The sequence below is a fragment of the Salvelinus fontinalis genome, chromosome 23, assembly GCF_029448725.1.
Source record: "Salvelinus fontinalis isolate EN_2023a chromosome 23, ASM2944872v1, whole genome shotgun sequence".
Lineage (NCBI taxonomy): Eukaryota > Metazoa > Chordata > Actinopteri > Salmoniformes > Salmonidae > Salvelinus > Salvelinus fontinalis.
The window spans coordinates 43,298,901-43,326,330 of record NC_074687.1 but is presented as its reverse complement, the minus strand read 5'-3'; the positions used below and the strand labels follow the sequence as shown (position 1 = coordinate 43,326,330).

General features: G+C 44.6%; 1 protein-coding gene across 6 annotated transcripts in view; it reads right to left on the bottom strand.

The window, feature by feature from the left end:
• LOC129821379 (double-stranded RNA-specific editase 1-like) overlaps positions 1-27,430 on the bottom strand; it is a 180,287-nt gene that overhangs the window by 29,199 nt on the left and 123,658 nt on the right. For all 6 annotated transcript variants that reach the window (XM_055878994.1, XM_055878993.1, XM_055878997.1 and 3 more), the window contains 3 exons: positions 9,277-9,351; positions 5,225-6,150; positions 2,459-2,573 (listed from right to left, as the gene is read on the bottom strand). In XM_055878994.1, the coding sequence (XP_055734969.1) occupies positions 2,459-2,573; positions 5,225-6,150; positions 9,277-9,304 (1,069 nt within the window). In that variant the 5' untranslated portion in view covers positions 9,305-9,351. The remainder of the gene's footprint in view (positions 1-2,458; positions 2,574-5,224; positions 6,151-9,276; positions 9,352-27,430) is intronic.

Here is a 27,430-nt window from a genome sequence, read left to right as displayed (position 1 = left end):
TCCCACCGTGAAGCATGGAGGAGGAGGTGTGATGGTGCTTTGCTGGTGACACAGTCTGTGATTTATTTAGAATTTAAGACACACTTAACTAGCATGGCTACCGTAGCATTCCTCAGCGATATGCCATCCCATCTGGTTTTTGCACTTAGTGCAACTATCATTTGTTTTTCAACAGGACAATGACCTAAAACACATCTCCAGGCTGTGTAAGGGCTATTTAACCAAGGAGAGTGATGGAGTGCTGCATCAGATGACCTGGCCTACACATAATCACCCGACCTCAACCCAATTGAGATGGTTTGGGATGAGTTGGTACGCAGAGTGAAAGAAAAGCAGCCAACAAGTGATCAGCATATGTGGGAACTCCTTCAAGACTGTTGGAAAAGCATTCCAGGTGAAGCTGGTTGAGAGAATGCCAAGAGTGTGCAAAGCTGTCATCAAGGCAAAGAGTGGCTACTTTGAAGAATCTCAAATATGTTTTGATTTGTTTAACACTATATTTGGTTACTACATGGTTCCATTTGTGTTATTTCATAGTTTTGATGTCCTCATTAATCTACAATGTAGAAAGTTGTACAAATAAAGAAAAACCCTTGAATGAGTAGGTGGTTCCAAGTTTTGACTGGTACTGTATGTATGCATATGGCGGTTGTAGAAAATGAGACTTGTTTAAGCCCCACAGCTATACTCAAGTATGTGGGCATACTGCAGTGATGTCTAAAATGCTTTGAATTAAATAGGCACCTTGGAGAGTGCTGTCTGTTTCACCACCATAGATAGTAGACTAATTGGCTGTTTACTCTATCTATAGCTATGTTGTGTTTGACACTTTTTTTCTCTCAATGTGTTCGGGTACCTCAGAGCCCCCCGGATAACCCCCCTACTCGTGCTCACTGTGTTCCGGGACCTCCCTATTTGACAAATTAAGCACTGGTATTCACACCCGAGTCAATACTTTGTAGAAGCACCTTTGGTGGCGATTACAGCTATGAGTCGTCTTGGGTATGTATGTATCAGCTTTGCATATCTGCATTTGTGGATTTTCTTCCATTCTTCCTTGCAGATTTTCTCAACCTCTTAAATTAGCAAGCAGCGGTAATCCGCAATTTTCAAGTTTTTTAAAAATGGGATTCAAGTCTGGGGTTTGGGCTGGGCCACTCAAGGACTTTCACATTCTTGTTCTGAAGCCATTCCAGCGTTGCTTTGGCTGTATGCTTGGGGTCTTGTCCTGTTGGAATGGAAATCTTCGCCCCCAGTTTAAGGTTGTTTGCACTCTGAAGCAGGTTCTCATCAAGGATTTGCCTGTATTTGGCTTCATTCATTGTTCCCTCTATCCTTACCAGTTTCCCAGCATCCCAATAGCGTGATGCTGCCACCACCATGCTTCACTTTAGGAATGGAGTTAGACGGGTGATGAGCTGTGCCTGGTTTTCTACAGACAGCGCTTTGCATTCAGGCCAAAGAGTTACATTTTTGTCTCATCAGATCACAGAATATTTTGCCTTAGGCTATCAGTCTTTCAGGTGCCTTTTTGCAAGCTCCAGGAGTGCTGTCTGGCCACTTTCTCATAAAGCCCAGACTAGTGAAATGCTGTAGAGACTGTTATCCTTCTGGCAGGTTCTCCCATCTCAGCCAAGGAACTGTGTAGTTCTGTCAGAGTGGCCATTGGGTTCTTGGTCACCTCCATGACCAAAGTCCTTCTTGCCCTGGTTGCTCAATTTGGTCGGAAGGCCATATCTAGGCAGTGTGGTAGTTCCATATTTTTTTTTCTTCCCAATAACGGAGCTCACAGTGCTCTTGGAAACGTTCAACACTCTAGATATTGTTCTATACCCTTCCCCACATATATGTCTCATCACAATTCTCTCTGAGATCTACGGACAGTTCATTGGACTTCATGGTACAGTTTCTGCTCTGACATGCACTGTCAACTGTGGGACATTATATAGACAACTGTGTTCCTTTTTAAATCATGTCCAAACAATTTGATTGTACACAGGTAGACTTCAAATCAAGTTGCAGTGACGTCAAGGAATTATCAAAGGAAATGAGATGCACCTGAGCATCTAGGGGTGTGAATACTTATGTAAACGAGATATGACTTTGTCATTATGGGGTATTGTGTGTAAATGGGTAAGAACAAAATCTATTGAATCTTTTAAAATCAGGATGTAACAACAAAATGTGGATTGAGTCACGGGTTATGAATACTTTCTGAAGGAACTGTAGTTCTTATGTACACATACAAATATGTATTTTTGTAGATTATTTTTTTTAAAGTATGAATAGGAAATGAGGCTTACAAAGCCAATGATGAACAGCAGTATCATGCACTATCAATTAACTATCAATGTTTTTATGGTCTGTACAAATCCAGTGGTGTACCGTTTGGCGTCAGCATTGCTCCCGAGAGTAGAGAACGCAGTGTTTTCCCATTAGGCCTAGTAACAAAGCGTACCTGTTGTCATGACGACCCCTGCCAGGACTTTCCGCCGCGCGTGGGGGGAAGTGAAGTTGTCCGTCAGCTCGCTGAACTTGTCCACAACCAGGCGAGAGACTGCGTCGGCGAGGACCTGGGACCGCACACACACACACAGCAGAGATGTGACACGCAACACAACAACCACAGGCTCCAGGTAGAGGTTGCCTGTTTGGGATGAGTTTATCCTGCTCATTTCATCCTGCTCAATCAAGTGGGGGAGCTGATGCCATCACGGATCAACAGTAAAAGTAAAACCATTTTAGCTGGAGGACGATTTGAAGCGTTCCTCCCTCAAGAAAAGAAGAAGACAACTAGAGCACAGCCTTTGCAACTCAAGCAAGGAACCAACAGAAGAGCAACAAGCATAAGGGCACCAACTCAGGACCAAAGGAGCAACCTGAAGGAGGAACCTCAAATTAAACAGAAAGTACACACAGTCATCTCCTCCTCCATGCGGCCTGAACAATCAAAAAGCCACAACGGACTTTGATCACAGACGGAGTACAACATCATTTAATGTTCAGGATCTCGAGGTCTTCACTTCTTGTCTTACATTCTATGTACTACCTTTTCATGATCATTTTCATTATGTTTGCAAATATTTCAATGTGTTATTAAATGCTGATTGTAATAAAGAAATTGTGTCTATTCTGGTAACGAACTTGTGTAAATATTTAGATTCGTGTTATTAAATGGAGAAAAGGATTACAACCAAGGAGAGGCAACGGCTGAAGGGGCACAAATTAACAAAATGAGTTCAAATATCACTTCCCCGATACTTCAGAGTCACCCAGTTGGAGCGGGGATAATTTGACTTCTGAATTCCACGGGTTGGTTGCAGGCAGTGCAGAAACGTGTGGACGTCTCTGTTATCCTCTGGGGAACAAAACAGCCTGCCAAAAACAGTGAGGCAATTCCAGTCTGGCAATAACTAACAGGGTATTCTATCACTCATGTTTCCCTGATTTTCTAATTAGCCCCGTCCATATGGAGCGCTCGGTTGATGGTAAATTGAATAAATATTAACCGACAGAGAATTAATAGACCAATTAGCAGGTGCAGAATCATTGACACGAGCTGCCTGTTTGAAGGAAGCAGACCGATGACAAGTGGAGTGAGAGTAAAGAAAGAAAAAAGCGGGAAATGTTCCCGGGGAGAAGAGACAATTGAAGCCATTGACAGTCTGCCCCACGAGCTGCTTACTTGTGCAGACTGCACTCTCTCTGCACACACCGGCAGGACTGACAGTCACTTCTGTGATGACCAATCCCCATCCTCACCCCCAATTCTTATCAAACTGAACCAAGCTATATTGAGTCTTCGAAAAGAGCAGGCTTTAGAAAGGGACACCTTCTTTCAACACCTGTAAGGCTGGGTTTACACTCCAAGCATTACCAGTAGCAAAACGTGTATGTGGTGAAGTCACAAAGCAGTTACGGAGCACGACTAGTGGAGTGCAAATCCAGCCAAAGGGATGAAGTCGAGCTAGATACAGTCCGACTCCCAGCTACAACACCGCAATAAACGTTTACTAAAAACTAGCCCTAACCACAGACTCAAGCTCGAGACACAACTCTGTCCCAAAACAATGTGTGAGTAGCACTGTACCATCGTATTACATTTGAAGAAAAATCACATTCAATTTTGAAAGTGTTAAAAAAAAACATCTTCAGAAAGAGTGCTTTTATTCAGGCTAACAAGTGAACTAAACAAGACTTAAGTAAAAATAATTGCATTTTAAATAATTGCACATTATCCCTAACTCTAAACTCTGGTAACCCCTTTGAGTGCCTCAATTGAATAGGTGTCACATCTCGGTAGGAAAGAGCCTGGACAGTCAATAGTGGTTGTTTCGACAAGACTTAAAAAGGAGATGTAAATGAAGATGCTATTTCCTGGTGTTCTCAGCTGGCGATTAGGGGAGCCTGATTGGGAGATGTGTAAATAGATGTCTCGCATGCATACACACCATCTCGGCACTAAAGCGCCGTACATTTTCATCTCCTGTCTCATCTTCTGTCATCCGTCGGGCCTGATCATTTCATCTCAATGTTCAATGAATGTCTCAAACCCAGCGATGACTGGCAAGAGCACCAAATGTTCCCGTGGGGGACTTTCATAAAGAAAATACTTTAAAATATGAGGTAGCAGAGGCATGTGACTGACACTGAAGTTCTTTAGATAAGCTCGAAGACCTTTTGATTTAGAGGAGATATTGTTAATTCCATTTGTGAAAACACCTTTGTGTCCTCAGCTTTAAAACCATATAAGCCAATTGAAAGTTTCCTCGGTTTACAATATAACAAAGACCTATTCTCAAACTCATTCTCAGCAGATGGGTTTCTTTGACCAAAACATCCAGATATTTATAAATATTTTATGCACTCCCATATAAAATAAAAAAAATCACAACAGTTTAAGAAAGCCTTGCATAAGTGATTTGGCTATCCATAATGTATTACAGAGAAGACATACTTTCTGGGGTAGCTCTGTTTTGGCCTCTAGGGTGTTATACCTTTGTGCTCGAGGGCATAAGTGCCGAGATTCCTTTGTTCAGCGCCTGAAAACATTACATGTAGAGTATAAACCGTGTCACTCATTCCCATTAAAAACGGTTCACCCTGTTTTTTTTCCACAGTCAGTGAGGTGCAGATACAATTTTGGTGCTATGACCTGTTCTAAAAGGGTCTTAACTGGGGGCAGAGAGGGCTAGTTCAGAGGGACCTAGGTTTGGGCTCTTACCTGGGGTAGGTGGAGCTGCAGTCCCTCTCTGGGGATGGGCTGTCGGGAGGGCGTCTGGTCCAGCTGCATGTTGAAGAGGGCTGAGAGGGCTGCCTGGGCGGCCCGGGCCTTGGCCAGCTTCTTGTTTCGTCCAGAGCCCTCGAACTGCTGTGAGTCCACCGACACCTGCATGACAAAGTTCTTTGCATGGCTCTCGCCGCTCTCGGACAAAAAGTCATACTTGAGGCCCGGCCTCAGCTCATTGAGGATCATGACAGGGTTCTTGCCGCTCGAGGGCGAGGTGAAGGATGAGGGAGGGGGCAACAGGGCCTGGGCTAAGTTAGCACCTGGGTTGGAAGAAATGGAGTACTCTCCCAGCGAGTTTAAGCAGCCGCTGCCATTGGAGCCCAGGTAAAAGGAGTCCTCGGGCTGTGCGGGCGTCTCAAACCCGTTGAAGAGCATGTCTGGGAAGTCAGCCTGGTCGGATGTGAAGTCCGTGTTGACTGTCAGTGTCCGGCCCATAGCCAGGTGCGCTTCGGAGGCGTTGGGGAACTGGACAAAGGAGCGCAGGGCCTTCTCTGCCGCATTCAGCTTGGCCTTCTTCTTGGTGGGACCTGAGCCCTCGAACAGCTGCCCGTTGACCTCGACGGTCATGACAAACACGGGAGCGTGGACTGGACCCGTTTGAGACAGCAGCTTATACAGCAGCCCCGGCTTAATTTCATTCAGCTGCATAAGGGCATTCTTGGGTAGAACCGGGCCTGGCGTTTTCTTACGCTTCTTGGCCCGGAACTTGGAGTGCGTGTGGCCATTGTTTCCCTCCTCTAAGGGGCGCTTCCTGCTGCCCCCGCCACTGCCGTTGGGGAGCTGCTCAGCCACAGCCTCCCCCTCTTTGGAGGAGACGTTGTCCAGGTTACGGTTTTCCTTTACGTCGGTGCTGCTCGAACCTGCGGTGCCCAGAAAGAGTAACTTACAACGCCTTCGTTGCAGGATCTTGTAAATGTAAAATTGATAGATTCCTATATCACTCTTTGGAACTGAACTGGTGATGTGTGCTATGTTTATTTGTTAGAGAGGCTTAACTGATATCACATTGACCCCAAAGTATCAAACATACACCTCAAGAGGGAAATCCATTTAGCAATTAAGCTTTGGCAAAATAGCCAATCATTGTCATAATGACAGGACTGTACTTTCTTGGATATTCAAGGGAAGTTGGATTCTATGGCATTGCGAGAAGGATTTAATCTATACAATAACTATGCAAATGGGGAAATAAGTGATAGGAAATATTGTAAAAAAATCAGGCCAGCACAACACAATAAATATTGAGTTCCTCCCCTCTACATAAGGGAGAACTAGTTGCATTTGCTAGCCGTGGTCAGGCAGGTTTCTGTTGATATGTCAGTTTAGGGAGGGGTCAGGGGGGAAATATGTGGAAGAGTTGGGGTACGCACACACACGCATACGAACACACTGATCTTCACTTTACAGGCAGATTTGATTACATGTTCTTCACCCCACAAGTACCGTTACTCTTATCTGCTGGCTTTTTAATGATAGGTTGGCGTTAGAGTGCTGAGCTAGCTCTCATAATAGTGGAATTGCCGCTCTAGAATATTGTAAGGAGCACACATCACCAGGTCCTGTTGGCAAAGCGGATGGAATGTTGGCAAAATTTTCATTTATAACATCCTCCAGCAAAGGCTTGATAGGTTACTCCTTTCGGTACTCAGGGGAGAGAGAACCGGCAGTGCAAATTACAGGGTTTATTGGGAAGATGGAGGGGTGCAGGGAAGAGTGCGAGGAAGAGCAAGGAAAGAGGACACATTCCGCAAGACCAACAAAGTCTGACAAGGATGAAAGGGTCCAACCTGAGATTACAAACTTCCGAGACGTTTTTTAGATCTTTAGACAACCTAATTGATCTGATAACCATTACGTTCTGCTAACGCAGAGCTCTACTTTTTAAAAACATATCAAACTATGCATTTTCAAACTAGGTGAGTTCCGAGCTCTTCAGAGGCTCTGTTGGGGTTTCCATCGACTTCCGAACACAGAATCCGTAGCTTCAGACAGGCGCTGATGTTCGTCGAGTTTCTGCATACTAAAATAGAGGGCATATCCCACAAGCAAGACAAAAAAATCCTGCTCTCACGTGTTTCCAAATTCTAGTCTCTTACATACCCAGACTAATATTGAGCCATATCTTATTATGTGCCCATGCCTTTTTTCTTTTCATTTAAGTAGGCAAGTCAGTTAAGAACAAATTCTTATTTCCAAATGACGACCTAGGAACAGTGGGTTAACTGCCTTGTTCAAGGATGTTCTTTAATGGCCTTAAAGGATGTTCCACTCAAACGAAAATGTACATGACTTCATTTACTTTGGATGCAGTTGATTCCAAGACAGTTTTCAGATATGTATTTGCCTCGTGTGATTTAAGGTACAGTATGTACACATTACGCAACATGGAAGTGTGTGAGTGTTTTTCGGAGGAGGTCTTGAAGGTGGGGAGTATCCCTGACACATTGAGAATAGGCCGGTGGACTCTGGGGTAGCCATGCACAAGCCAGGCAAGAAGGAGTCTTGACAAGGGGATGTAAGGGAAATAACTACAAAAGGAGAAAAACCAAAGGCATGAATAGTGTAACATTAATAAGTGGCTTTTGCCATTATAGACCGTGTACAAAACATTAAGAACACCTGCTCTTTCCATGACAGACTGACCAGGTGAATCAAGGTGAAAGCTATGATCCCTTGTTGATGTCACTTGTTAAATCCACTTCAAATCAGTGTAGATGAAGGGGAGGACACAGGTTAAAGAAGGATTTTTAAGCCTTGAGACATGGATTGTAGATGTGTGCCATTCAGATGGTGAATGGGCAAGATAAAAGATTTAAGTGCCTTTGAACGAGGTATGGTAGTAGGTGCCAGGTGCACCGGTTTGTGTCAAGAACTGAAATGCTGCAGGGTTTTTCCACGCTCAACAGTTTCCTGTGTGTATCAAGAATGGTCCACCGCCCAAAGGACATCCAGCCAACTTGATACAACTGTGGGAAGCATTGGAGTCAACATGGGCCAGCATCCCTGTGGAACGCTTTCGACACCCTCTAGAGTCCATTCCCAGACGAATTGAGGCTGTTCTGAGGGCAAAAAGGAAACTCAATATCAGGAAGGTGTTCTTAGTGTTTCGTACACTCAGTGAAAGTTGACTTTTGAGTCAATTAATACTTAGGCCTAATTACTTTCATTTCAGTACAGCTACAGAAAATGTAAATGTCTCGTCGATTTACCTTGATATTATTCATGTTTTGAATGTCAGTGAGCATATCAGTGGGTATGTTCCGAACACTGTTTTTCAAACTGGAATCCAGCTGGTATGAATGTGAGCATACTTGAGGAACAAACAAATATGATGGACTCCTCCTGGTGTTCAAGTAAATTACACATTTCCTTTGCTCAAAGTAATCTGTTTTGTAGCCATCTTTACAGTGGCCAACTAACCTGGAGATAAATGATAACAATAGTTCCAGTATCAAAACTCCATGAAATGTCCCCCTCTGCTTTGAGCCAGTTGCTGGCGTTTTGGATTTTTTTTAACAGAAATCGGCCAATTGTTATGAAGGTGACATTGTCAGCAGGCCCTCAGCGTGAAACCGGTACGTGAAACTACAATGGCAACCATCCATTTCATCCTGGGATAGACGAGGCAGCCATTTCTTCTGTCTGTTCAGAGAGGTGGGGATCTAGGGCAGAGACTCATTCATAGGCACGGCTGCTGGATGGAGCTCGGGGCTCAGATTCCTCCCAAAATGTCCAATTCAATTTGAATGTGTGAGTGAGGATGACATTTTTTAAAAGGGTGTGCATAGAACAATATAAGTTGAATCCAAGGGATTTATTGAGTTCTGCAGTGAGTTTCCTGTGTGTGCGGTGCTTGTAGTTTGTGTATGTCCTTTGTGTATGTCCTTTGTGTGTGTGTGTGTGTGTCTAAGCAGGGGAGCCAGTAAGGGAACAAATGGACACAGGCAGACAGACAATTGGACAAAGAGAGAGACGGACACACTCACTCATGTTCTCCTCTTCATCCACGTCCATGGTGAAGAGCTTCTGCTGGGGCCGGGGCTGCCGAGCTCCGGCTCCACCTGAGAGCAACACGAGAAGAAGGGACGGTCAGTCAAACTCAACCTAGATGTCTCTACCACAAATAACACACGTGCCCATGTGAACACACAAACACGTACAACTATAATAGAGGGGACCAAGTGTGGGGGGAGGTATGTCTGGGTTCCTTCCCTAACAGGCAGCGGCTGCTGAAAGTGTAAAAAAAAAAAATCAAGATATTCATATGTACACACACCCATACCCTCGACCAGTGCAGTGAGAGGAAAATGACACAGCCAGGTTAAGCCTACGGTGAGTGTATAAATATTCAGAGGTGAATACTAATCTGGGCGAGAGAGGAGAGGGGGCCCGGTGCTGACAGGCCGTAATAGTCGGAAGCAGTGTATTGTGACTTTAATATCCGTCTGATTAGACCTCATTTCCAGCTGCCTGCCGGGAGATATACAGCCATTGACATGGACATGCCTTTTAGCCGGGCGTGACACAGACAGCCATTTATCCGGCGGTAGAAAATGCACTACAGTACACGAACAGTTGTACCGTACAGCAAAGCCGGTGGATTTCTAGGTGAGCAGAATTGGGTTCGTGCACTTGGTATCTGCGTGAGATGGTTCTCTGCAGGTGAATGCGGTGTCTGGCCATCAGTCACCAAGGAAAGACCTGGAATCTATCCTGAGATTTCTACTGCGATCATACTTGAAATCTTTAAGTCATACATCAAGAACACACAGTTGTACTGGAGGATTGCCTGTGAGCCCTAACTATCTCAAGAGGGAAATGATCTACTGTTAAAGCACTCAATATGTATTACTCTGGGTACATTAAATAAATATATTTACAGTACCAGTCAACAGTTTGGACACACCTACTTATTCAAGGGTTTTTATTTATTTGTTTTACTATTTTATGCATTGTAGAATAATAGTTTAGACATCAACTATGAAATAACACATATGGAATCATGCAGTAGCCAAAAAAGTGTTAAACAAATTGAAATATATTTTAGATTCTTCACAGTAGTCACCCTTTGCCTTGATGACAGCTTTGCACACTCTTGGCATTCTCCAAAACAGCTTCATGAGGAATGATTTTCCAACAGTCTTGAAGTAGTTCCCACATATGCTGAGCACTTGTTGGCTGCTTTTCCTTCACTCTGCGGTCCAACTCATCCCGAACCATCTCAATTGGGTTGAGGTTGGGTGATTGTGGAGGCCAGGTCATCTGATGCATCTCCATCACTATCCTTCTTGGTCAAATAGTCCTTACACAGCCTGGGGATGTGTTTTGGGTCATTGCCCTGTTGAAAAACAAATGACCGTCCAACTAAACAGATGGGATGGCGTATAGATGTAGAATTCTGTGGTAGCCATGCTGGTTAAGTGTGCCTTAAATTCTAAATATATCACAGACAGTGTCACCAGCAAAGCACCCCTACACCATCACATCTCCTCCTTCCTGCTTCACAGTGGAAACCACACATGCGGAGATCATCCGGTCACCTTCTCCGCAACGACACGGCAGTTGGAACCAAAAACCTCTAATTGGGACTCATCAGACCAAAGGACAGATTTCCACCGGTCTAATGTCGATTGCTCATGTTTCTTGGCCCAGGCAAGTCTCTTCTTATTATTGGTGTCCTTTAGGAGTGGTTTCTTTGCAGCAATTCAATCACGAAGACCTGATTCACACAGTCACCTCTGAACAGTTGATATTGAGATGTCTGTTACTTGAACTCTGCAAAGCATTTATTTGGGCTGCAATATGAGGTGCAGTTAACTATAATCAACTTATCCTCTGCAGCAGAGGTAACTCTGGGTCTTCCTTTCCTGTGGTGGTCCTCATGAGAGCTAGTTTTATCATAGCTCTTGATGGTTTTTGCGACTGCACTTGAAGAAACGTTCAAAGTTCTTGAAATTTTCCGTATTGACTGACCTTTGTCTTAAAGTAATGATGGACTGTCGTTTCTTTTATCTGAGCTGTTCTTGCCATATGGACTTGGTCTTCTACCAAATAGGGCTATCTTCTGTATACCACCCCTACCATGTCACAACACAACTGATTGGCTCAAATGCATTAGGAAATAAATTCTACAACTTTTAACAAGGCACACCTGCTAATTGAAATGCATTCCAGGTGACTACCTCATGAAGCTGGTTGAGAGAATGCCAAGAGTGTGCAAAGCTGTCATCAAGGCAAAGGGTGGCTACTTTGAAGAATCTAAAATCTAAAATATATTTTGATTTGTTTAACACTATTTTGGTTGTTACATGATTCCATATATGTTATTTCATAGTTTTGACATCTTCACTACTATTTTGCAATGTAGAAAATAGTAAAAAAAGAAGAAAGAAACCCTTGAATGAGTAGGTGTCCAAACTTTTGACTGATACTGTGTGTTTTCAGAACCTGTTAAATTTATGTTGAATTTTATATTAGGTTGTTACCAAATGTGATGAATTATTTGAATCTTTTACCAAGAACTAACAGATAATTCTACTACATATATCAACTTTCCAATTCCAGTCTTAAATAGCAGTGTTGATCATGTTCGTATTGAACATAGCCCAGATCCAGGCCCAGACATGAACACCCAAGGGTGTGCGTAGTTTGTTTCTGGCCTAGAAAGAAATGCTCTTTGCTAATAATCACATCCTTATGGGGATACATTTTCTGTTTTCCCCAGTCCAATGTACTGGTCTTTATTCTTGAGCAGCTATAGTATGTAACATATGTAGAAACTATGACGGCCATGTGTACAACAGTCGTTCTTCCACGGAACCACTTAAACTAGAACTTCGACAACTAGAAAAAAATCATTGCATAGAACATTTCACGTCAGCCCTTTAGCGAAGTAAGTCGATGAGCATTTCTCTTTTAACATAACATCCAAGAGGTGAACGGAACAGGAGACACACTTAACACACACGTGCCGGTCTAACAGCTTGGTCCCCCTGAAACTACAGTAAAACTTAAGCAGGTGATTGCCGAGATCATGATGAACCCAATGAGAGAGAGCGCGTGATGATGACGGGGAGCAGATTGTGCTGATTCCATCTCTCTGCCTTGTTCCCATGCACCATTCCTCATGACCGACACGTTAAGCTAAATTAAATGGCCTAATTAATCATGGCTAATGGTGGATGACAGCAAATATGCTAGCACAATTATGACCCTATTAAAGACTAATATTCAGTCCTGTGATTGAAAATGAAAAGGGGCGGTTGTGAGGGGGTTAGTTGGGTGGGGGTAGGAGGGATTATATGTTTTAGGTAGCCAAGTCAAACTCCAGCCAGGTGTCCTTCCTTCGTCCAATGACTAGCCCCCCCCCCCCCCCCCCCCCCTGCACCTCCCCACCGTGTACCCTATTTCACCCGAAGGCTTGAACGCTAAATGCCTCTTTTGGCGATTAGAGGTTTCAGGATTGGCCCATTTAGGCTGGCTCGTGCGCCCGTCGCTTTTTATTACGGAGGTCTCGGAGCCGTTTCACCGGCTTCGCTCACGAGCCGCTCATGAATCAGTAAGCAGCCGTGAGATCTGTTCTGATCTAAGGCCAGTGCATCTACAGCGTCCATAAAAAACGAAGCTGTAAGGACAAATAAAATCCAGTGGTGAGTTAGGGCCAAGGACACAACAAAGGCAGAACCAGAGACCTGTCTGGTCATTCAGCCCAGCTAACTAATAAGTTGTCTGTCGATGATCTGAGGGGAAAGTCATGTTAGGGTATTAGTGGCATCACGTTATGCCTCAGTAGCCAGATGAAGGGTGCCAGGCCGGGGTACCAGACTGCTGGATGGCCAGCTCAGCCCTGCTTAGACCCAGTGTTAGCACAGCTGCATCTGTTTGGCCTCAGTGTTTGCCCACAGTCAATCCACAGAGGCCGCATTTAACCAGCTGCTTTTTTGCTCCACATGGGTCAGTGGCTGTAAAAAAAGTCATCGATTTAGAGAGGAGCATCCTGACCAGTGGTGTAAAGTAAAAATACTTTAAAGTACTACTTAAGTATAGATACCCCAAAAAACAACTTTACTTTTGACATTTTTGACAACTTTTACTCCACTACATTCCTGAAGATAATATGTTTCTTTTACTCCATACCTTTTTCACTGGCACCCAAAAGTAGTTGTTACATTTTGAATGCTCAGGCAGGACAGCAATTCTGTCCAATTCACGTACCTTTTCATATAAAGTATTGTCATACCTAGTGCCTCTGATCTGGAGGACTCACTAAACACAAATACTGCGTTTGTAAATAATGTCTGACTGTGTCTCTGGCTGTCCGTACATTTTAAAAACAATAACATCAAGGGCCCTCCCGAGTGGCGCAGCGGTTTAAGGCACTAGCTGCGTTACCACAGATCCTGGTTCGATACAGCCGGCCGCGACCGGGAGGCCCTTTGATGTTCTTGTTTTTAAAATATACGGACAGCCAGGGACACACTCAGACATGATGCTAAGCACAATTGGCCCAGCGTCATCCAGGTCCCATCGCGCTCTAGCGACTCCTGTGGCGGGCCGGGCACAGTGCACGCTGACACGGTCGTCAGGTGTACGGCGTTTCCTCCGACACATTGGTGCGGCTGGCTTCCGGGTTAAGTGCGCAGTGTGTCAAGAAACAGTACGGCTTGGCAGGGTTGTGTTTTGGAGGACGCACGGCTCTCAACCCTCGCCTCTCCCGAGTCCGTACGGGAGTTGCAGCGATGGGACAAGACTAACTACCAATGGGATATGATGAAAATTGGGTTACAATTTTTGGTGGGGTATAAATAAAAAACTAAGAAGATTATACCATCTGGTTTGCTTAATATAGGGAATTTTACTCAAGTATGACAATTGAGTACTTTTACCCCCACTGATCTGACCAGGTCTCAACTTTCATACTGAAGAGAGATTCCTTCCAAATTCCTATGATTCAATAGGGTGTTCTTTAGCATTAAAATTGCTGGGCGAAAATTGGTGTCAGCGATCAGCGTGTCCACTCTGGCTACGGGAAGTAAGAAAGGCGAGTCATTGACACGACGGCGACACAACTACGACGATTGCCATATCAATTTAAGTGAAGAACAACGTTGACTTCTGGGTCATAACCTTCAGTCTCAACGCCGAAGATGTTCAACGTTCAAGCTCAGCCAGTAGATTATGCGTATGATTATTAGATTCTTATTATCGGGTTAGAGGTCTTGCACTGGTAGATAGATGTGTGCTCCTCTTTATTCCTTACGCCAAACAATACCATATCCCACCAGTTGTGAAAGGGGCTGGTTTCAGAAGTATTGCAATGGATGGTTGGGGCGAGGGAGGGGGGGGGGGGGGTGAGAAAAGATGAGAAAGAAGATGAGAAAACTCAAATTCAATCTCGACGGCGTGAGGGCCTGAGGGAAATAAGGTGTTTTGATTTGTCTTTCATCCCTCGCTTTCGCTGCGGTGGAGCGATAGCACGGTGCTTCCGTGGAGGGAGCTGCAGCCGCCGGAACAGGGAAAGGGCGAATGGAGAGAGGGAGGGAGAGGAGAGAAACAGAAAATGCAATCCTATTCTAGCTACAAGAGAATCATTATGTCTCCTAAAAAAATAAGGATAGGCCTGCCCTTGAAAGGCAGTGGGAGGTGAACAGTCAAGCCAAACGCTGGTAGAGGTTGAGTGATGGGGGGGGGGGGGGGGGGGGGGGAGGAGTAACTTAGGTAATAAAAAGATAGCATGAAGGCAGAGGTGCATGAAAATAAGTACATTTCTGTCCAGTGCAACAGGCAAAGTATTCTGTGAAGTCCAACAAGTCTGCAATTTACACTTACCATCCATAAAGTAAAAAAGGTCAATGTATACATTTCTATGGTCAGGAGTAAAAAATGTCTACAACCTGTAACCACAATGCATTATTATCAGCCTTAATGGAGCATTGGCAGTGCCATGGGTGTAATTGGTCAAATGAAAGTGTGTTGTCTTTTGATTGAGCTTCTGACAAGGCTTGTGGCTTGTGATTGGTCAATTGGTCTACTGACAATTTGATTGTTTTTTTATTTGTACAGTGACATGAGTGCTCAGGTCAGGGGCTCTCCCTCAGTGAAGCAACACTTTGTAATTCACCCTAAATGGCCTGCTCTTTACATCGATTGAGCTACGGGGCACACTTTTACACTCAACATCTGCTGCTGCTGCTACTACTCTGTTCTTTATTTGACTTTTATCATTATCTATCCAGATGCCTAGTCACTTTACCCTGCCTTCATGTACATATCTACCTCAAATACCTTATCATTATCTATCCAGATGCCTAGTCACTTTACCCTGTCTTCATGTACATCTCTACCTCAAATACCTTATCATTATCTATCCTGATGTCTAGTCACTTTACCCTGTCTTCATGTACATATCTACCTCAAATATCTTATCATTATCTATCCTGATGTCTAGTCACTTTACCCTGTCTTCATGTACATCTCTACCTCAAATACCTTATCATTATCTATCCTGATGTCTAGTCACTTTACCCTGTCTTCATGTACATATCTACCTCAAATATCTTATCATTATCTATCCTGATGCCTAGTCACTTTACCCTGCCTTCATGTACATATCTACCTCAAATACCTTATCATTATCTATCCAGATGCCTAGTCACTTTACCCTGTCTTCATGTACATCTCTACCTCAAATATCTTATCATTATCTATCCTGATGTCTAGTCACTTTACCCTGTCTTCATGTACATATCTACCTCAAATATCTTATCATTATCTATCCTGATGTCTAGTCACTTTACCCTGTCTTCATGTACATCTCTACCTCAAATACCTTATCATTATCTATCCTGATGTCTAGTCACTTTACCCTGTCTTCATGTACATATCTACCTCAAATATCTTATCATTATCTATCCTGATGCCTAGTCACTTTACCCTGCCTTCATGTACATATCTACCTCAAATATCTTATCATTATCTATCCTGATGTCTAGTCACTTTACCCTGCCTTCATGTACATATCTACCTCTTTCTGCACATTGATCTGGTACTGGTACTCCCCGTATATAGCGCCATTCTTGTGTATTTTATTATATCATATCCTCGTGTTACTATTCTTTTTAAACTCTGCATCATTGGGAAGGGCTCTCAAGCGAGCATTTCACGGTAAGTCGACACCAGTTGTATTCGGCGCATGTGACAAATGCAATTTGATTTGACATGGAACTTAGCGAATGCCACTTTCTAATGGGAATCCATAACCTCTCCCTCCAACTAATTTCCCCCACCGTAAATCAAAACAACTCAGCCCTTCGGACGGAAAAAAGCCGCTCAAAAAGCCATTCAAGATGTGCCTCTCAGCCACTGCGTGTTGGAGGAGCTCTCTCTTTAGTGTTTCTTTCATGCTGCCTTTAAAAGCTTGACAACACTGACTTAAGCCCGAAGCACTGAAGGAATCCTCACCGACACAAACTGCATTAAGAGCACATTTCATACAGAAAGCCTGCCATCGATTTTCAAATCCCCAATGGTCAGACATGTTGGTGTGACCGCCCACAGCATGTAGGAGACACGAGACGAGCAAGGAATTAGGCCTGCTTGGCAGCTCTGCGCCTGTTGTAAACACTCAGACACAGAAACAAATGCGCAAGCAAACATGCTGCACACTAGTGAAACTGAAAATATCCACTGCACACCCGGACAGGCTCACAAAACGGACTATTTCAGGACCATAGACAGAGAAACACCAATACAGACTGCTCCATACAAATATACCACGACCACATAAGCAAACCAGTTAAAGACACTGTTCAATCTAAATCTCTATCCAAAAGTTTCCCGGAATAAGGGAAAACAATTTTCTTCCCCCAAGAAATACATCCACGTGTGTATTCTAGCAGCAAAATAGGGGTCATCTTACACCAAAAACTGGGAGTCAGAGAGAAAAGAGTTTCAATATGAATTTTTTATTTTGATGGTTTTATGTGAGATTGCCTTTCACAGGTCACATGGAGCGGCTGGTCAGGAGTGAGAGCAGGTTATAAGCACGCAGACACACTAACCTCTCAAAACACTTGGGGTTTCTCTTATTAACACCACACACACGCTCCCTCTAAGTTTGACAAAACTCCGTCCTCACTACAGCACATGGAGCAGATTGGCTCTGGAGTGAAGACTGGAGAGACAGGCTGGGTCAAAAGCAAATACTTGAAATCATTTCTAAAACCTCAGAGACACACAGAATTCATTCCTTAACATGAACCAACAGTTCAAATAAATGAATGACACTGTTCTAAAACACATCCTTCCTTCAGGTCTGGCACTAAGACCGCTATCAACCAACTCTATAAGGCCATAAGCGAAGAAGAAAATGCTCACCCAGAAGCGGCGCTCCTAGTGGCCAGGGACTTTTATGCAGGCAAACGAATCAGTTTTACCACATTTTTACCAGCATGTCACAAGTGCAACCAGGGGGCAAAAAATCCGAGACCACCTTCACTCCACGCACAGAGACGCATACAAAGCTCTCCCCCGCCCTCCATTTGGCAAATCTGACCATAATTCTATCCTCTTGATTCCTGCTTACAAGCAAATACTAAAGCAGGCAGTACCACTGACTCCCTCAATATGGAAGTGGTCAGATGACGTGGATGCTACACTACAGGACTGTTTTGCTAGCACAGACTGGAATATGTTCCGGTATTCATCCAATGGCATTGAGGAATACACCACCTCAGTCATCAGCTTCATCAATAAGTGCATCGATGACAGCTGTACGTACATATCCTAACCAGAAGCCATGGATGACAGGCAACATCCGCATTGAGCTAAAGGCTAGAGCTGCCGCTGTCAAGGAGCGGGAGACTAATCCGGACGCTTATAAGAAATCCCGCTATGCCCGCAGACGAACCATCAAACAAGCTAAGCGTCAATACAGGATTAAGATTGAATCCTACTACACCGGCTCTGAAGCTCTACGGATGTGGCAGGGCTTGAAAACTATTACGGACTACAAAGGGATGCCCAGATGCGAGCTGTCCAGTGACGCGAGCCTACCAGACGAGCTAAATGCCTTTTATGCTCGCTTCGAGGCAAGCAACACTGAAGCATGCACGAGAGCACCAGCTGTTCTGGATGGCTGTGTGATAACAATCTCGGTAGCCGATGTGAACAAAACCTTTTAAACAGGTCAACATTCACAAAGCCGCTGGGCCAGACGGATTACCAGGTCGGGTACTCAAAGCATATGCGGACAAACTGGCAAGTGTCTTCACTGACATTTTCAACCTCTCCCTGACCGAGTCTGTAATACCTAGATGTTTCAAGCAGACCACCATAGTCCATGTGCCCAAGGAAGCAAATGTAACCTGCCTAAATGATTACCGCCCCTTCACTCAGTGGTGTGTACTTAGTCCCCTCCTGTATTCCCTGTTCACCCACGACTGCGTGGCCAAACACGACTCCAACACCATAATTAAGTTTGCTGACAACACAAAAGTGGTATGTCTGATCACCGACAACGATGGAGACGGCCTATAGGGAGGAGGTCAGAGAACTGGCAGTGTGGTGCCAGGATAACAACCGCTCCCTCAATGAGAGCAAGACAAAGGAGATGATCGTGGACTACAGGAAAAAGGTGGGCCGAACAGGCCCCCCATTAACATCGACAGGGCTGTAGTGGAGCGGGTCGAGAGTTTCAAGTTCCTTGGTGTCCACATCACCAACGAACTATCATGGTCCAAACACACCAAGACAGTCGTGAAGAGGGCACGACAAAACCTTTTCCCCCTCAGGAGACTGAAAAGATTTGGCATGGGTCCCCAGATCCTCAAAAGGTTCTACAGCTGCACCATCGAGAGCATCCTGACCAGTTGCATCACCGCCTGGTATGGCAACTGCTCGGCATCTGACCATAATGCGGTACAGAGGGTAGTGCGAACGGCCCAGTACATCACTGGGGCCAAGCTTCCTGCCATCCAGGATCTATATAATAGGTGGTGTCAGAGGAAAGTCCATAGAATTGTCAGAGACTCCAGTCATCCAAGTTATAGACTGTTTTCTCTGCCACTGCACAGCAAATGGACCCGGAGCACCAAGTCTTGGACCAAAAGGCTCCTCAACAGCTTCTACCCCCAAGTCATTAGACAGTTGAACAATTCATAAAAATCGGCACCAGACAAATTACATTGTCCCCCTCCCTTTTGTACACAGCTGCTACTCGCTGTTTGTTATCTATGCATAGTCACTTCGCCCCCACCTACATGTACAGATTACCTCAACTAGCCTGTACCCTCGCACACTGACTTGGTACCGGTGCCCCTTGTATATAGCCTCGTTATTGTTATTCTTATCGTGTTACTTTTTATTATTACTTTTTATTTTAGTCTACTTGGTAAATCATTTCTTCTTCTTGAACTGCACTGTTGGTTAAAGGCTTGTAAGTAAGCATTTCACGGTGAAGTCTAAACTTGTTGTATTCGGCGCATGTGGCAAATAAAGTTTGATTTGATCATGGTACTTGTGCTATTTGATAGGCGACGGCAATTTTTCTAGATTCTTATCCAATATCTTTTTGTCAATCAAACCACGGCGGATCAGTGATTTACTTTGAGAAAGGAGGTAATTGTAAAATAATTTGAAAGTGAACCAGTCAGGGATTTTGTAATGTTCAAGCCCATCGCTCTTCCTCGCTGTCCAGTTTCTATCTCGGTCCAGTTGCCCAGGACGGTGACCAGCTAATGCATCATAATGGGGTACACGTGTGGGGCCATCGGGGGCCTAATGAACTGGGGTTCTCATGGAGAGGGGGGGCCTGTTGTTTTTGCCGGATTGAAACTGATGGGCCGGGGTATGGGGGAGAGGAGAGTGGCCGCCTAACATCGCCGCTGTCGTGCCCCCGTCACACACAGACACACACACGCCCTCGCGCGCACAGCTCAACCGTATCCCCAAACCTCCATCTTGGACTCCATTATTCAATTTGGTTTCACTAATGACCAATAACCTGTTTGAATTAGCCTGCCAACACCAATTTGACTTCAATAAGAGTAGATCTCCAAATGCGTTTAGGAGGCCCTGCTACAAGCTGAAGGTGCCAGCTGGACATTCACACCTGACCTAGGTGTCCCATAGAGCAGGAAGGGATTGCTCTCATCCTTCTCAGTGATGTAAAGCTTTAAAAAAGAGGGTGAAAATTCAACACTAACCCTGCATTTTAATTTTGCAAAACAAGACATTAAGAGATGAATAGAACACTTGATGCATGGGATAGAAGTAATAGTTGACGGTACAAAGCAACAGTATTACATGACACCCCCATAGGATGGTTAGTAATCTGGCAAAACCAACATGGTTGAAATGTTGTCAGGTACCTCGCTCAAAGGGGAGTAATGTAGTATCCATAATTTCACCACATTAGTCGACTGTGTATCTCTTCAAGACCACACAACTGCGCTCCTGCCGATTCAATACAAATCTAAAAAATATCTTTCTCCCTCTCTCTCATTCTCCCTCTCTCTTCAAGGGCGCTGGGTGGCTGCCGCCATCCTCCATTTCCCCTTTTCAGAGGGAGCTGTAAAACCTGTGACAGCTATGATTTATGATATACGCACTGTGCCTGTGGGGCAGATGTGTGTGTGTGGCTAAGGTGAGGGGCTAAGTTATGAGTTCTTCTGAGCTCTCCGCAGGCTGTCGCCAGATGTATCGGTGCTCACTGTTCAGTCACAAAAGTCACACACAGGAGAGAGCGCACGCGTGTGTGTTTGTCTGTCTAGGAGTGCGAATTGGGCTGTATGACCTGAAGCAAGAATAAAAACATTGTTTAAAAAAAAAGTTTACAAAGGCATGCACTGACAGCTATTTAGAGGCAAGGGGCCCGCTGCTGTGTGTGTGCATATGACACGAGTGTGTATGGATGTGTGCACGAGTGTGTGTACGAGTGTGTGTATGGCCTCATTCTCTCAAATCGTATTTTGAAGTGCTGCAGGCTGACCAGACAAAAACTGCTGGTATCAGCATAGTTGGAGGGGGGGGGGGGGGCAGAGACTATCTATTTCCATTGCTCTCTATCTATTTCTCCCTCTCCCTCTCTCTTCCCATTTCCTCGCCTCAATGCTCCTGCTGCGCACTGTATTTCATATTCAAGGCCAGGTCAGGTGATCCAGTATCCTCACGTGCGTGCCAATGCGTATATCTACAATGAACTAAAGTATAAACGCAACATGCAATAATTTCAAAGTTACAGTTCAGGAAATCAGTCAATTGAAATAAATCCATTAGGCCCTAATCTATGGATTTCACATGACTGGGAATTCAACACAGATATGCATCAGTAGGTCACAGATACCTTAAAAAAATGGTAGGGGCATGGATCAGAAAACCAGTCAGTATCTGGTGTGACCACCATTTGCCTCATGCGGCAATCTCCTTTGCATAGAGTTGATCAGGCTGTTGATTGTAGGCTGATCAGGCTGTTGTCCCACTCCTCTTCAATGCCTGTGCAAAGTTGCTGGATATTGGAGGAAACTGGAACACACTGTCGTACACGTTGATCCAGAGCATCCCAAACATGCTCAATGGGTGCCATCTGCCCGGTAAAGTTGAAACTGGGATTCATCCTTGAAGAGCACACTCCACCAGCGTGCCAGTGGTCATTGAAGGTGAGAATTTGCCCGCTGAAGTCAGTTAAGACGACAAAGTGCAGTCAGGTCAAGACCTTTGTGAGGGCGATGAGCATGCAATAAGCTTCCCTGAGACGGTTAATTACAGTTTGTGCAGACATTTTTCGGTTGAAATAACACATATGGAATCATGTAGTAACCAAAAAGTGTGAAACAAATCAAAATATATTTTATATTTGAGATTCTTCAAACAGCCACCCTTTGCCTTATTGACAGATTTGCACACTCTTGGCATTCTCTCAACCAGATTCATGAGGTAGTCACATGGAATGCAGGTGGAATTATTTTTCTTCTTAATGTGTTGGAGCCAATCAGTTGTGTTGTGACAAGGTGTGGGGGGTATACAGAAGATAGCCCTATTTAGTAAAAGATCAAGTCCATATTATGGCAAGAACAGCTCAAATAAGCAAAGAGAAATGACAGTACATCATTACTTTAAGACATGAAAATCCGTCAATCCGGAAAATGTCAAGAACTTTGAAAGTTTCCTAAAGTGCAGTCGCAAAAACCATCAAACGCTATGATGAAACTGGCTCTCATGAGGACCACCACAGGAAAGGAAGACCTAGAGTTACCTCTGCTGCAGAGGATAAGTTCATTAGAGCTACCAGCCTCAGAAATTGCAGCCCAAATAAATGCTTCAGAGTTCAAGTAACAGACACATCTCAACATCAACTGTTCAGAGGAGACCAGGTGAATCAGGCCTTTATGGTTGAATTGCTGCAAAGAAACCACTACCAAAGGACACCAATAAGAAGAAGAGACTTCCTTGGGCCAAGAAACAGGAGCAATGGACATTAGACCGGTGGAAATCAGTCCAAATTTGCGATTTTTGGTTCCGTGTCTTTGTCTAGACGCAGAGTAGGTGAACGGATGATCTCCACATGTGGGGTTCCTACCGTGAAGAAATGGTGGTGGTGATGCTTTGCTGGTGACACTGTTTGTGATTTATTTTGAATTCAAGGCACACTTAACCAGCATGGTTACCACAGCATTCTGCAGCGATATGCCATCCCATCTGGTTTGCGCTTAGTGGGACGACCATTTAAAATTTCAACAGGACAATGGCCCAACACACATCCCCAGGCTATGTAAGGGCTATTTGACCAAGAAGGAGAGGGATGGCGTGCTGCATCAGATGACTTGGCCTCCACAATCACCCAACCTCAACCCAATTGAGATGGCTTGGGATGAGTAGATCTGCAGACTGAAGGAAAAGCAGCCAACAAGTGTTCAGCATATGTGGAAACTCCTTGAAGACTGGTGAAGCTGGTTGAGAGATTGCCAAGAGTGTGCACAAAGTTGTCATTTGGTTTAACATTTTTGGGGGTTACTACATGATTCCATGTGTTATTTCATAGGTTTGATGTCTTCACTATTATTCTACAATGTAGAAAATAGTGAAAATAAAGAAAAACCCTTGAATGACTCGGTGTGTCCCAACTTTTGAGTGGTACTGTATGTCCATTTGCAAGATAATCTATGCATTTGAGTGTGTGTGTGTGTGTGTGTGTGTGTGTGTGTGTGTGTGTGTGTGTGTGTGTGTGTGTGCCTGCACTTTCTATTTGCACGGTTTGGGTGCGCGAGCATGTGTGAGAGAGGTGGTAAACTCTTGCCTCGGTTATTACCAGGTTCTGAGGTAATGTTGACGGACAGTTGGGAGCGGTGAGGGTCTGAAAGGTCAGACAGGAGAGAGGGAGCAAGAGGGTGGGAGAGAGAGAATGTCTGCAGTATGGTGAGGGCAAGTGGAAGAGTGATGGGTGAAGGGTTAGAGGGAGGGAGAGAGAGAAGGAGAAAAATGAAGGTGTCTCTCTCTGGAGGGAACAGAGACTGAACAATTGTTGAGATGAGACAAGTGAGGGAGAAGGAATGATGGGAGCAAGTTAGAAATGTTAGAGGGAGGCAGCCAGACAGGTTAAGAGTACAGTTTCAGCTTCCCCTTGCACTTTGGTGCTTGTCCTCAAATTCTCACTAGTGGTTGTTAGCGCAGATATAGGAATGAATGCAACTCATTAGCCCTAGCAGCCATACATTGCTTGACAAGGAGTTATTAAACCATCCACACATATAAGCGCCCAGGGATGTGACGAATCTAACATTTTTCTTAACATTTAAAACATAGTTTTTTAAAAATTGTTTAAATGATAAGAAAAAAATCATAAAATGACGTGAATTGACAATTCAGATATGGTCCTGTGTATGACCACTAGGGGGCAATGCAGTTTAATCTACCGCAATCCTGGTGACCTACCAGATGGCGCTCATCATACTGTGTCTCCCACCCCCTCAGCAACGATGGTAGTTTTGCTCTGTGCCTCTATGCTATCAGTTGTCAGTACATGGGACTTCATGTCCCACTTCTCATTAATGTGATGGCTTGTTGAAGTGATGCATGACATTGTGTTCATAGATAACTAACAATCCGTCCACGCCACGTCTGTTGTTTGAGAGCTCGCGCTCTGTACTCGCAGAGTAATCGTTACTTGTTATTTCTCCATCCGGCCGGTCACCGTTTTTGACATGGCATCTTGTAGTCTGGTTCTAGATATGCCATTAAGGCATTGCAGCCAACAATCTCTACCGTTGACAATGGCTGCATATCAACTGCAATCATTTGCGTAACTTGCGTTGTCAAATCAAATCAAATGTTATTGGTCACATACACATGGTGATTTCCTCACTCCGTCCCTTATCGCACTGGTGCCAGCAACAGGTTGGCTCTCACGCGGTGCCTCCTTTTCAGCATTGTACTTGTACTGCCACTACAGTTCAATTCCACCTCGCAAAATGTGCATTTCAACACCACCTCATTTAACTTCTCGAAGTATTGCCATACAGGACTTCAAAGCTGTTGCTTCCTTGTATCACTCTGCCATTTTCCCAACTGTTAACCACGATGATGTGAGGAGCGCTTTATATCCGTGGCAAATCATTTGAAAAGGTGCATATCTCCTCCTACTAATGTTACAGCATAGTCGCGTCAGGTATTTGTTTAATTAGATTTTTTCCCTTTATGATGACCGGGACCTTTTAGTGCTAGTTTTGTGATAAAATTTAAATCACATTGCAGTTATGAGAAAAAAAACGTTTTTCGTTTAAGGATTTTTTCTAGCACAAATCCATTGGAAATGATGCATACTGTAGGTAGCAGCGTTGACTTAAGGGCCGTCCAACCCTCCTCAGTCCCAGACACTGCGTCCTCCCTGGCTGAACACACATAAGCATCGTTCTGCTACAGTGGCTTCCCCCTCCATCACTTGCTGAGACAGCCATTTAGTCAAATGTTAATCGAGGCTAATTACACACTGTTCACTCTGCGACGCCGCGACCCAGCTCGTTTCTTATCATGACAGAGTGCCGTTTTGCATTGTGGGGGCCCCAGCAACTAAATTACGCCTACCAGAATAAGGCAGTCATCGACTTGGTGTCTTAATCAAGCACTTTTGGCGTTCGTTTTTCAGCAATGAATGAGGCGATGTCTCTTTTCTGACTGTTGTTGTTGGAAGCCGTTTGATGTTGTTTGCCGAGGCCAGAGCAGACTTTTTCTGCGGCAGCCAATTTGTTAATGCTTTTGTGGGGTGGCTGTATCGAGGTAGTTGCTGTCATTTGTGATTTCCAGTCGGGAAAATTGTACACTTTCCTGAATGCCTTTTAATTCTAATCTTCTGTCAATGGGCGCAGAGTGCCTTGGAAATCTGTAACCCTGTTAATCTAGCATGTAAGCACTTTGGATATAAAGTGTGTTGGCTTAGTTCAATTCTAATTTCTTAATACCATCTTCTAAAGCATTGGATTTCTCTGACAGCTAACCTCATAGCGAGTTGCTCTTGGAATGTGTGAGGTGTTGTAAGTGAACTCTTAGAGAAAAGGCTGAACAGTTTCTGGCTAACAGAACTGACTGAAACAGCCCCTCTTCCTCCTAAGCAACGGATACACTGAGTGAAGACAGGGCATATCTCACTCAGTCTCCAAAACGCTAATTCTAGACATTCTGCTGGCTTCACACAAAAGCCTGGGTCCCATTTTCCATCTTACAAATACAGCCCATTGGAGAGGCATTGCCTTATGAGTGTCCTCCTCGCCACAATGTATTTTTGGGGGTGATACATTGAAGCTTCTTGTTGGAAAATATGCTGTTGCATATAGTGTTCTTAGACTCAATGCAAAGTAGCCATGTGCTTCTGTGGTTTGCATTGGATCATACCATTCACACTTCTGGTACATAGTCAATGATATTGGAGCACATTGATCAGCCAAAAATATGAGAAAAGCGTACCTTGCATGTTTTCAAAACAGCAACTTTACTTGTGTTTGGGAAATGTGAACGAATCTCCCAGGAGAGCGCAAACACCCATCTGTTGCCTGAACTACATTGCTATAAACCTCTGACAAAGCTAGCATCAGCCACTAACTGACAGACTAGCTGGTCTGACAGGCAAAGGCTGGGAACAGCCCAGCCCGTGCCATCAGTTTGTGTTAGTCTCTCTGGTGATTAGCGGCTACACTAACACACTCTGGGGACTCATCAGGGCTACCGCTTGCTGAGGGAATTACTGCTGCTGTAGCTAGGACAGGTTAGCGGAATAACATTACCTAAACTTAACAATGAAGTCTTCTTCCCCCGCGTTCGTGCAAAGTGGTGCCGTCATTTCCACGGCGATAGCGAGCGGAGACGGACGCCTGGCGACGCTGACAGACAAAAGCCTGTCTTGCGTTATTTGGGGTGTGAGAGAGTCACGCGGCTAAAACGCAACTTCAGCGGATTTATTCGGATGAAGGGGCTTGGGTTTGACGATTCGCGGTGGGGGAGCTGGGGAGTAGGGGGATTTATCAAAGCAAATGGCTGACACATCACCAATGCCGCCACAGAGGGAGCACCTCAATAATTACTACTTCCCCTGTTGGGCTAATCCCCAGAGCACTGGAGCAAAACAGGAGGGAGAAGCTTAGAGTTTCAGAGCCAGTCAGATCATTTACAGAGACAGTCTCCCTCGCTCGCTCACAGAGTGGTCTGTCTCGCTCACAGAGAGGCCTGTCTCGCTCACAGAGAGGTCTGTCTCGCTCACAGAGAGGTCTGTCTCGCTCACAGAGAGGTCTGTCTCGCTCACAGAGAGGTCTGTCTCGCTCACAGAGAGGTCTGTCTCGCTCACAGAGAGGTCTGTCTCGCTCACAGAGAGGTCTGTCTCGCTCACAGAGAGGTCTGTCTCGCTCACAGAGAGGTCTGTCTCGTTCAGAGAGGTTTCAGAACCAGTTCTCATACACTTAACAGAAACAAGCACTGTGAAACACTAAAGTGGCTTCAAAACGAACCTGTCACAGAACTCACACTAAGACATTCAGAGACGCAAACCTCGTGCACTGCCAAAATCAACAGTACCAGTGTCACACTGACATGCGTTCAACTTCTACACCGCCAACAGTACTCTTACCAAGTGACACTTATCATTCAAATGAACAGGTTGCA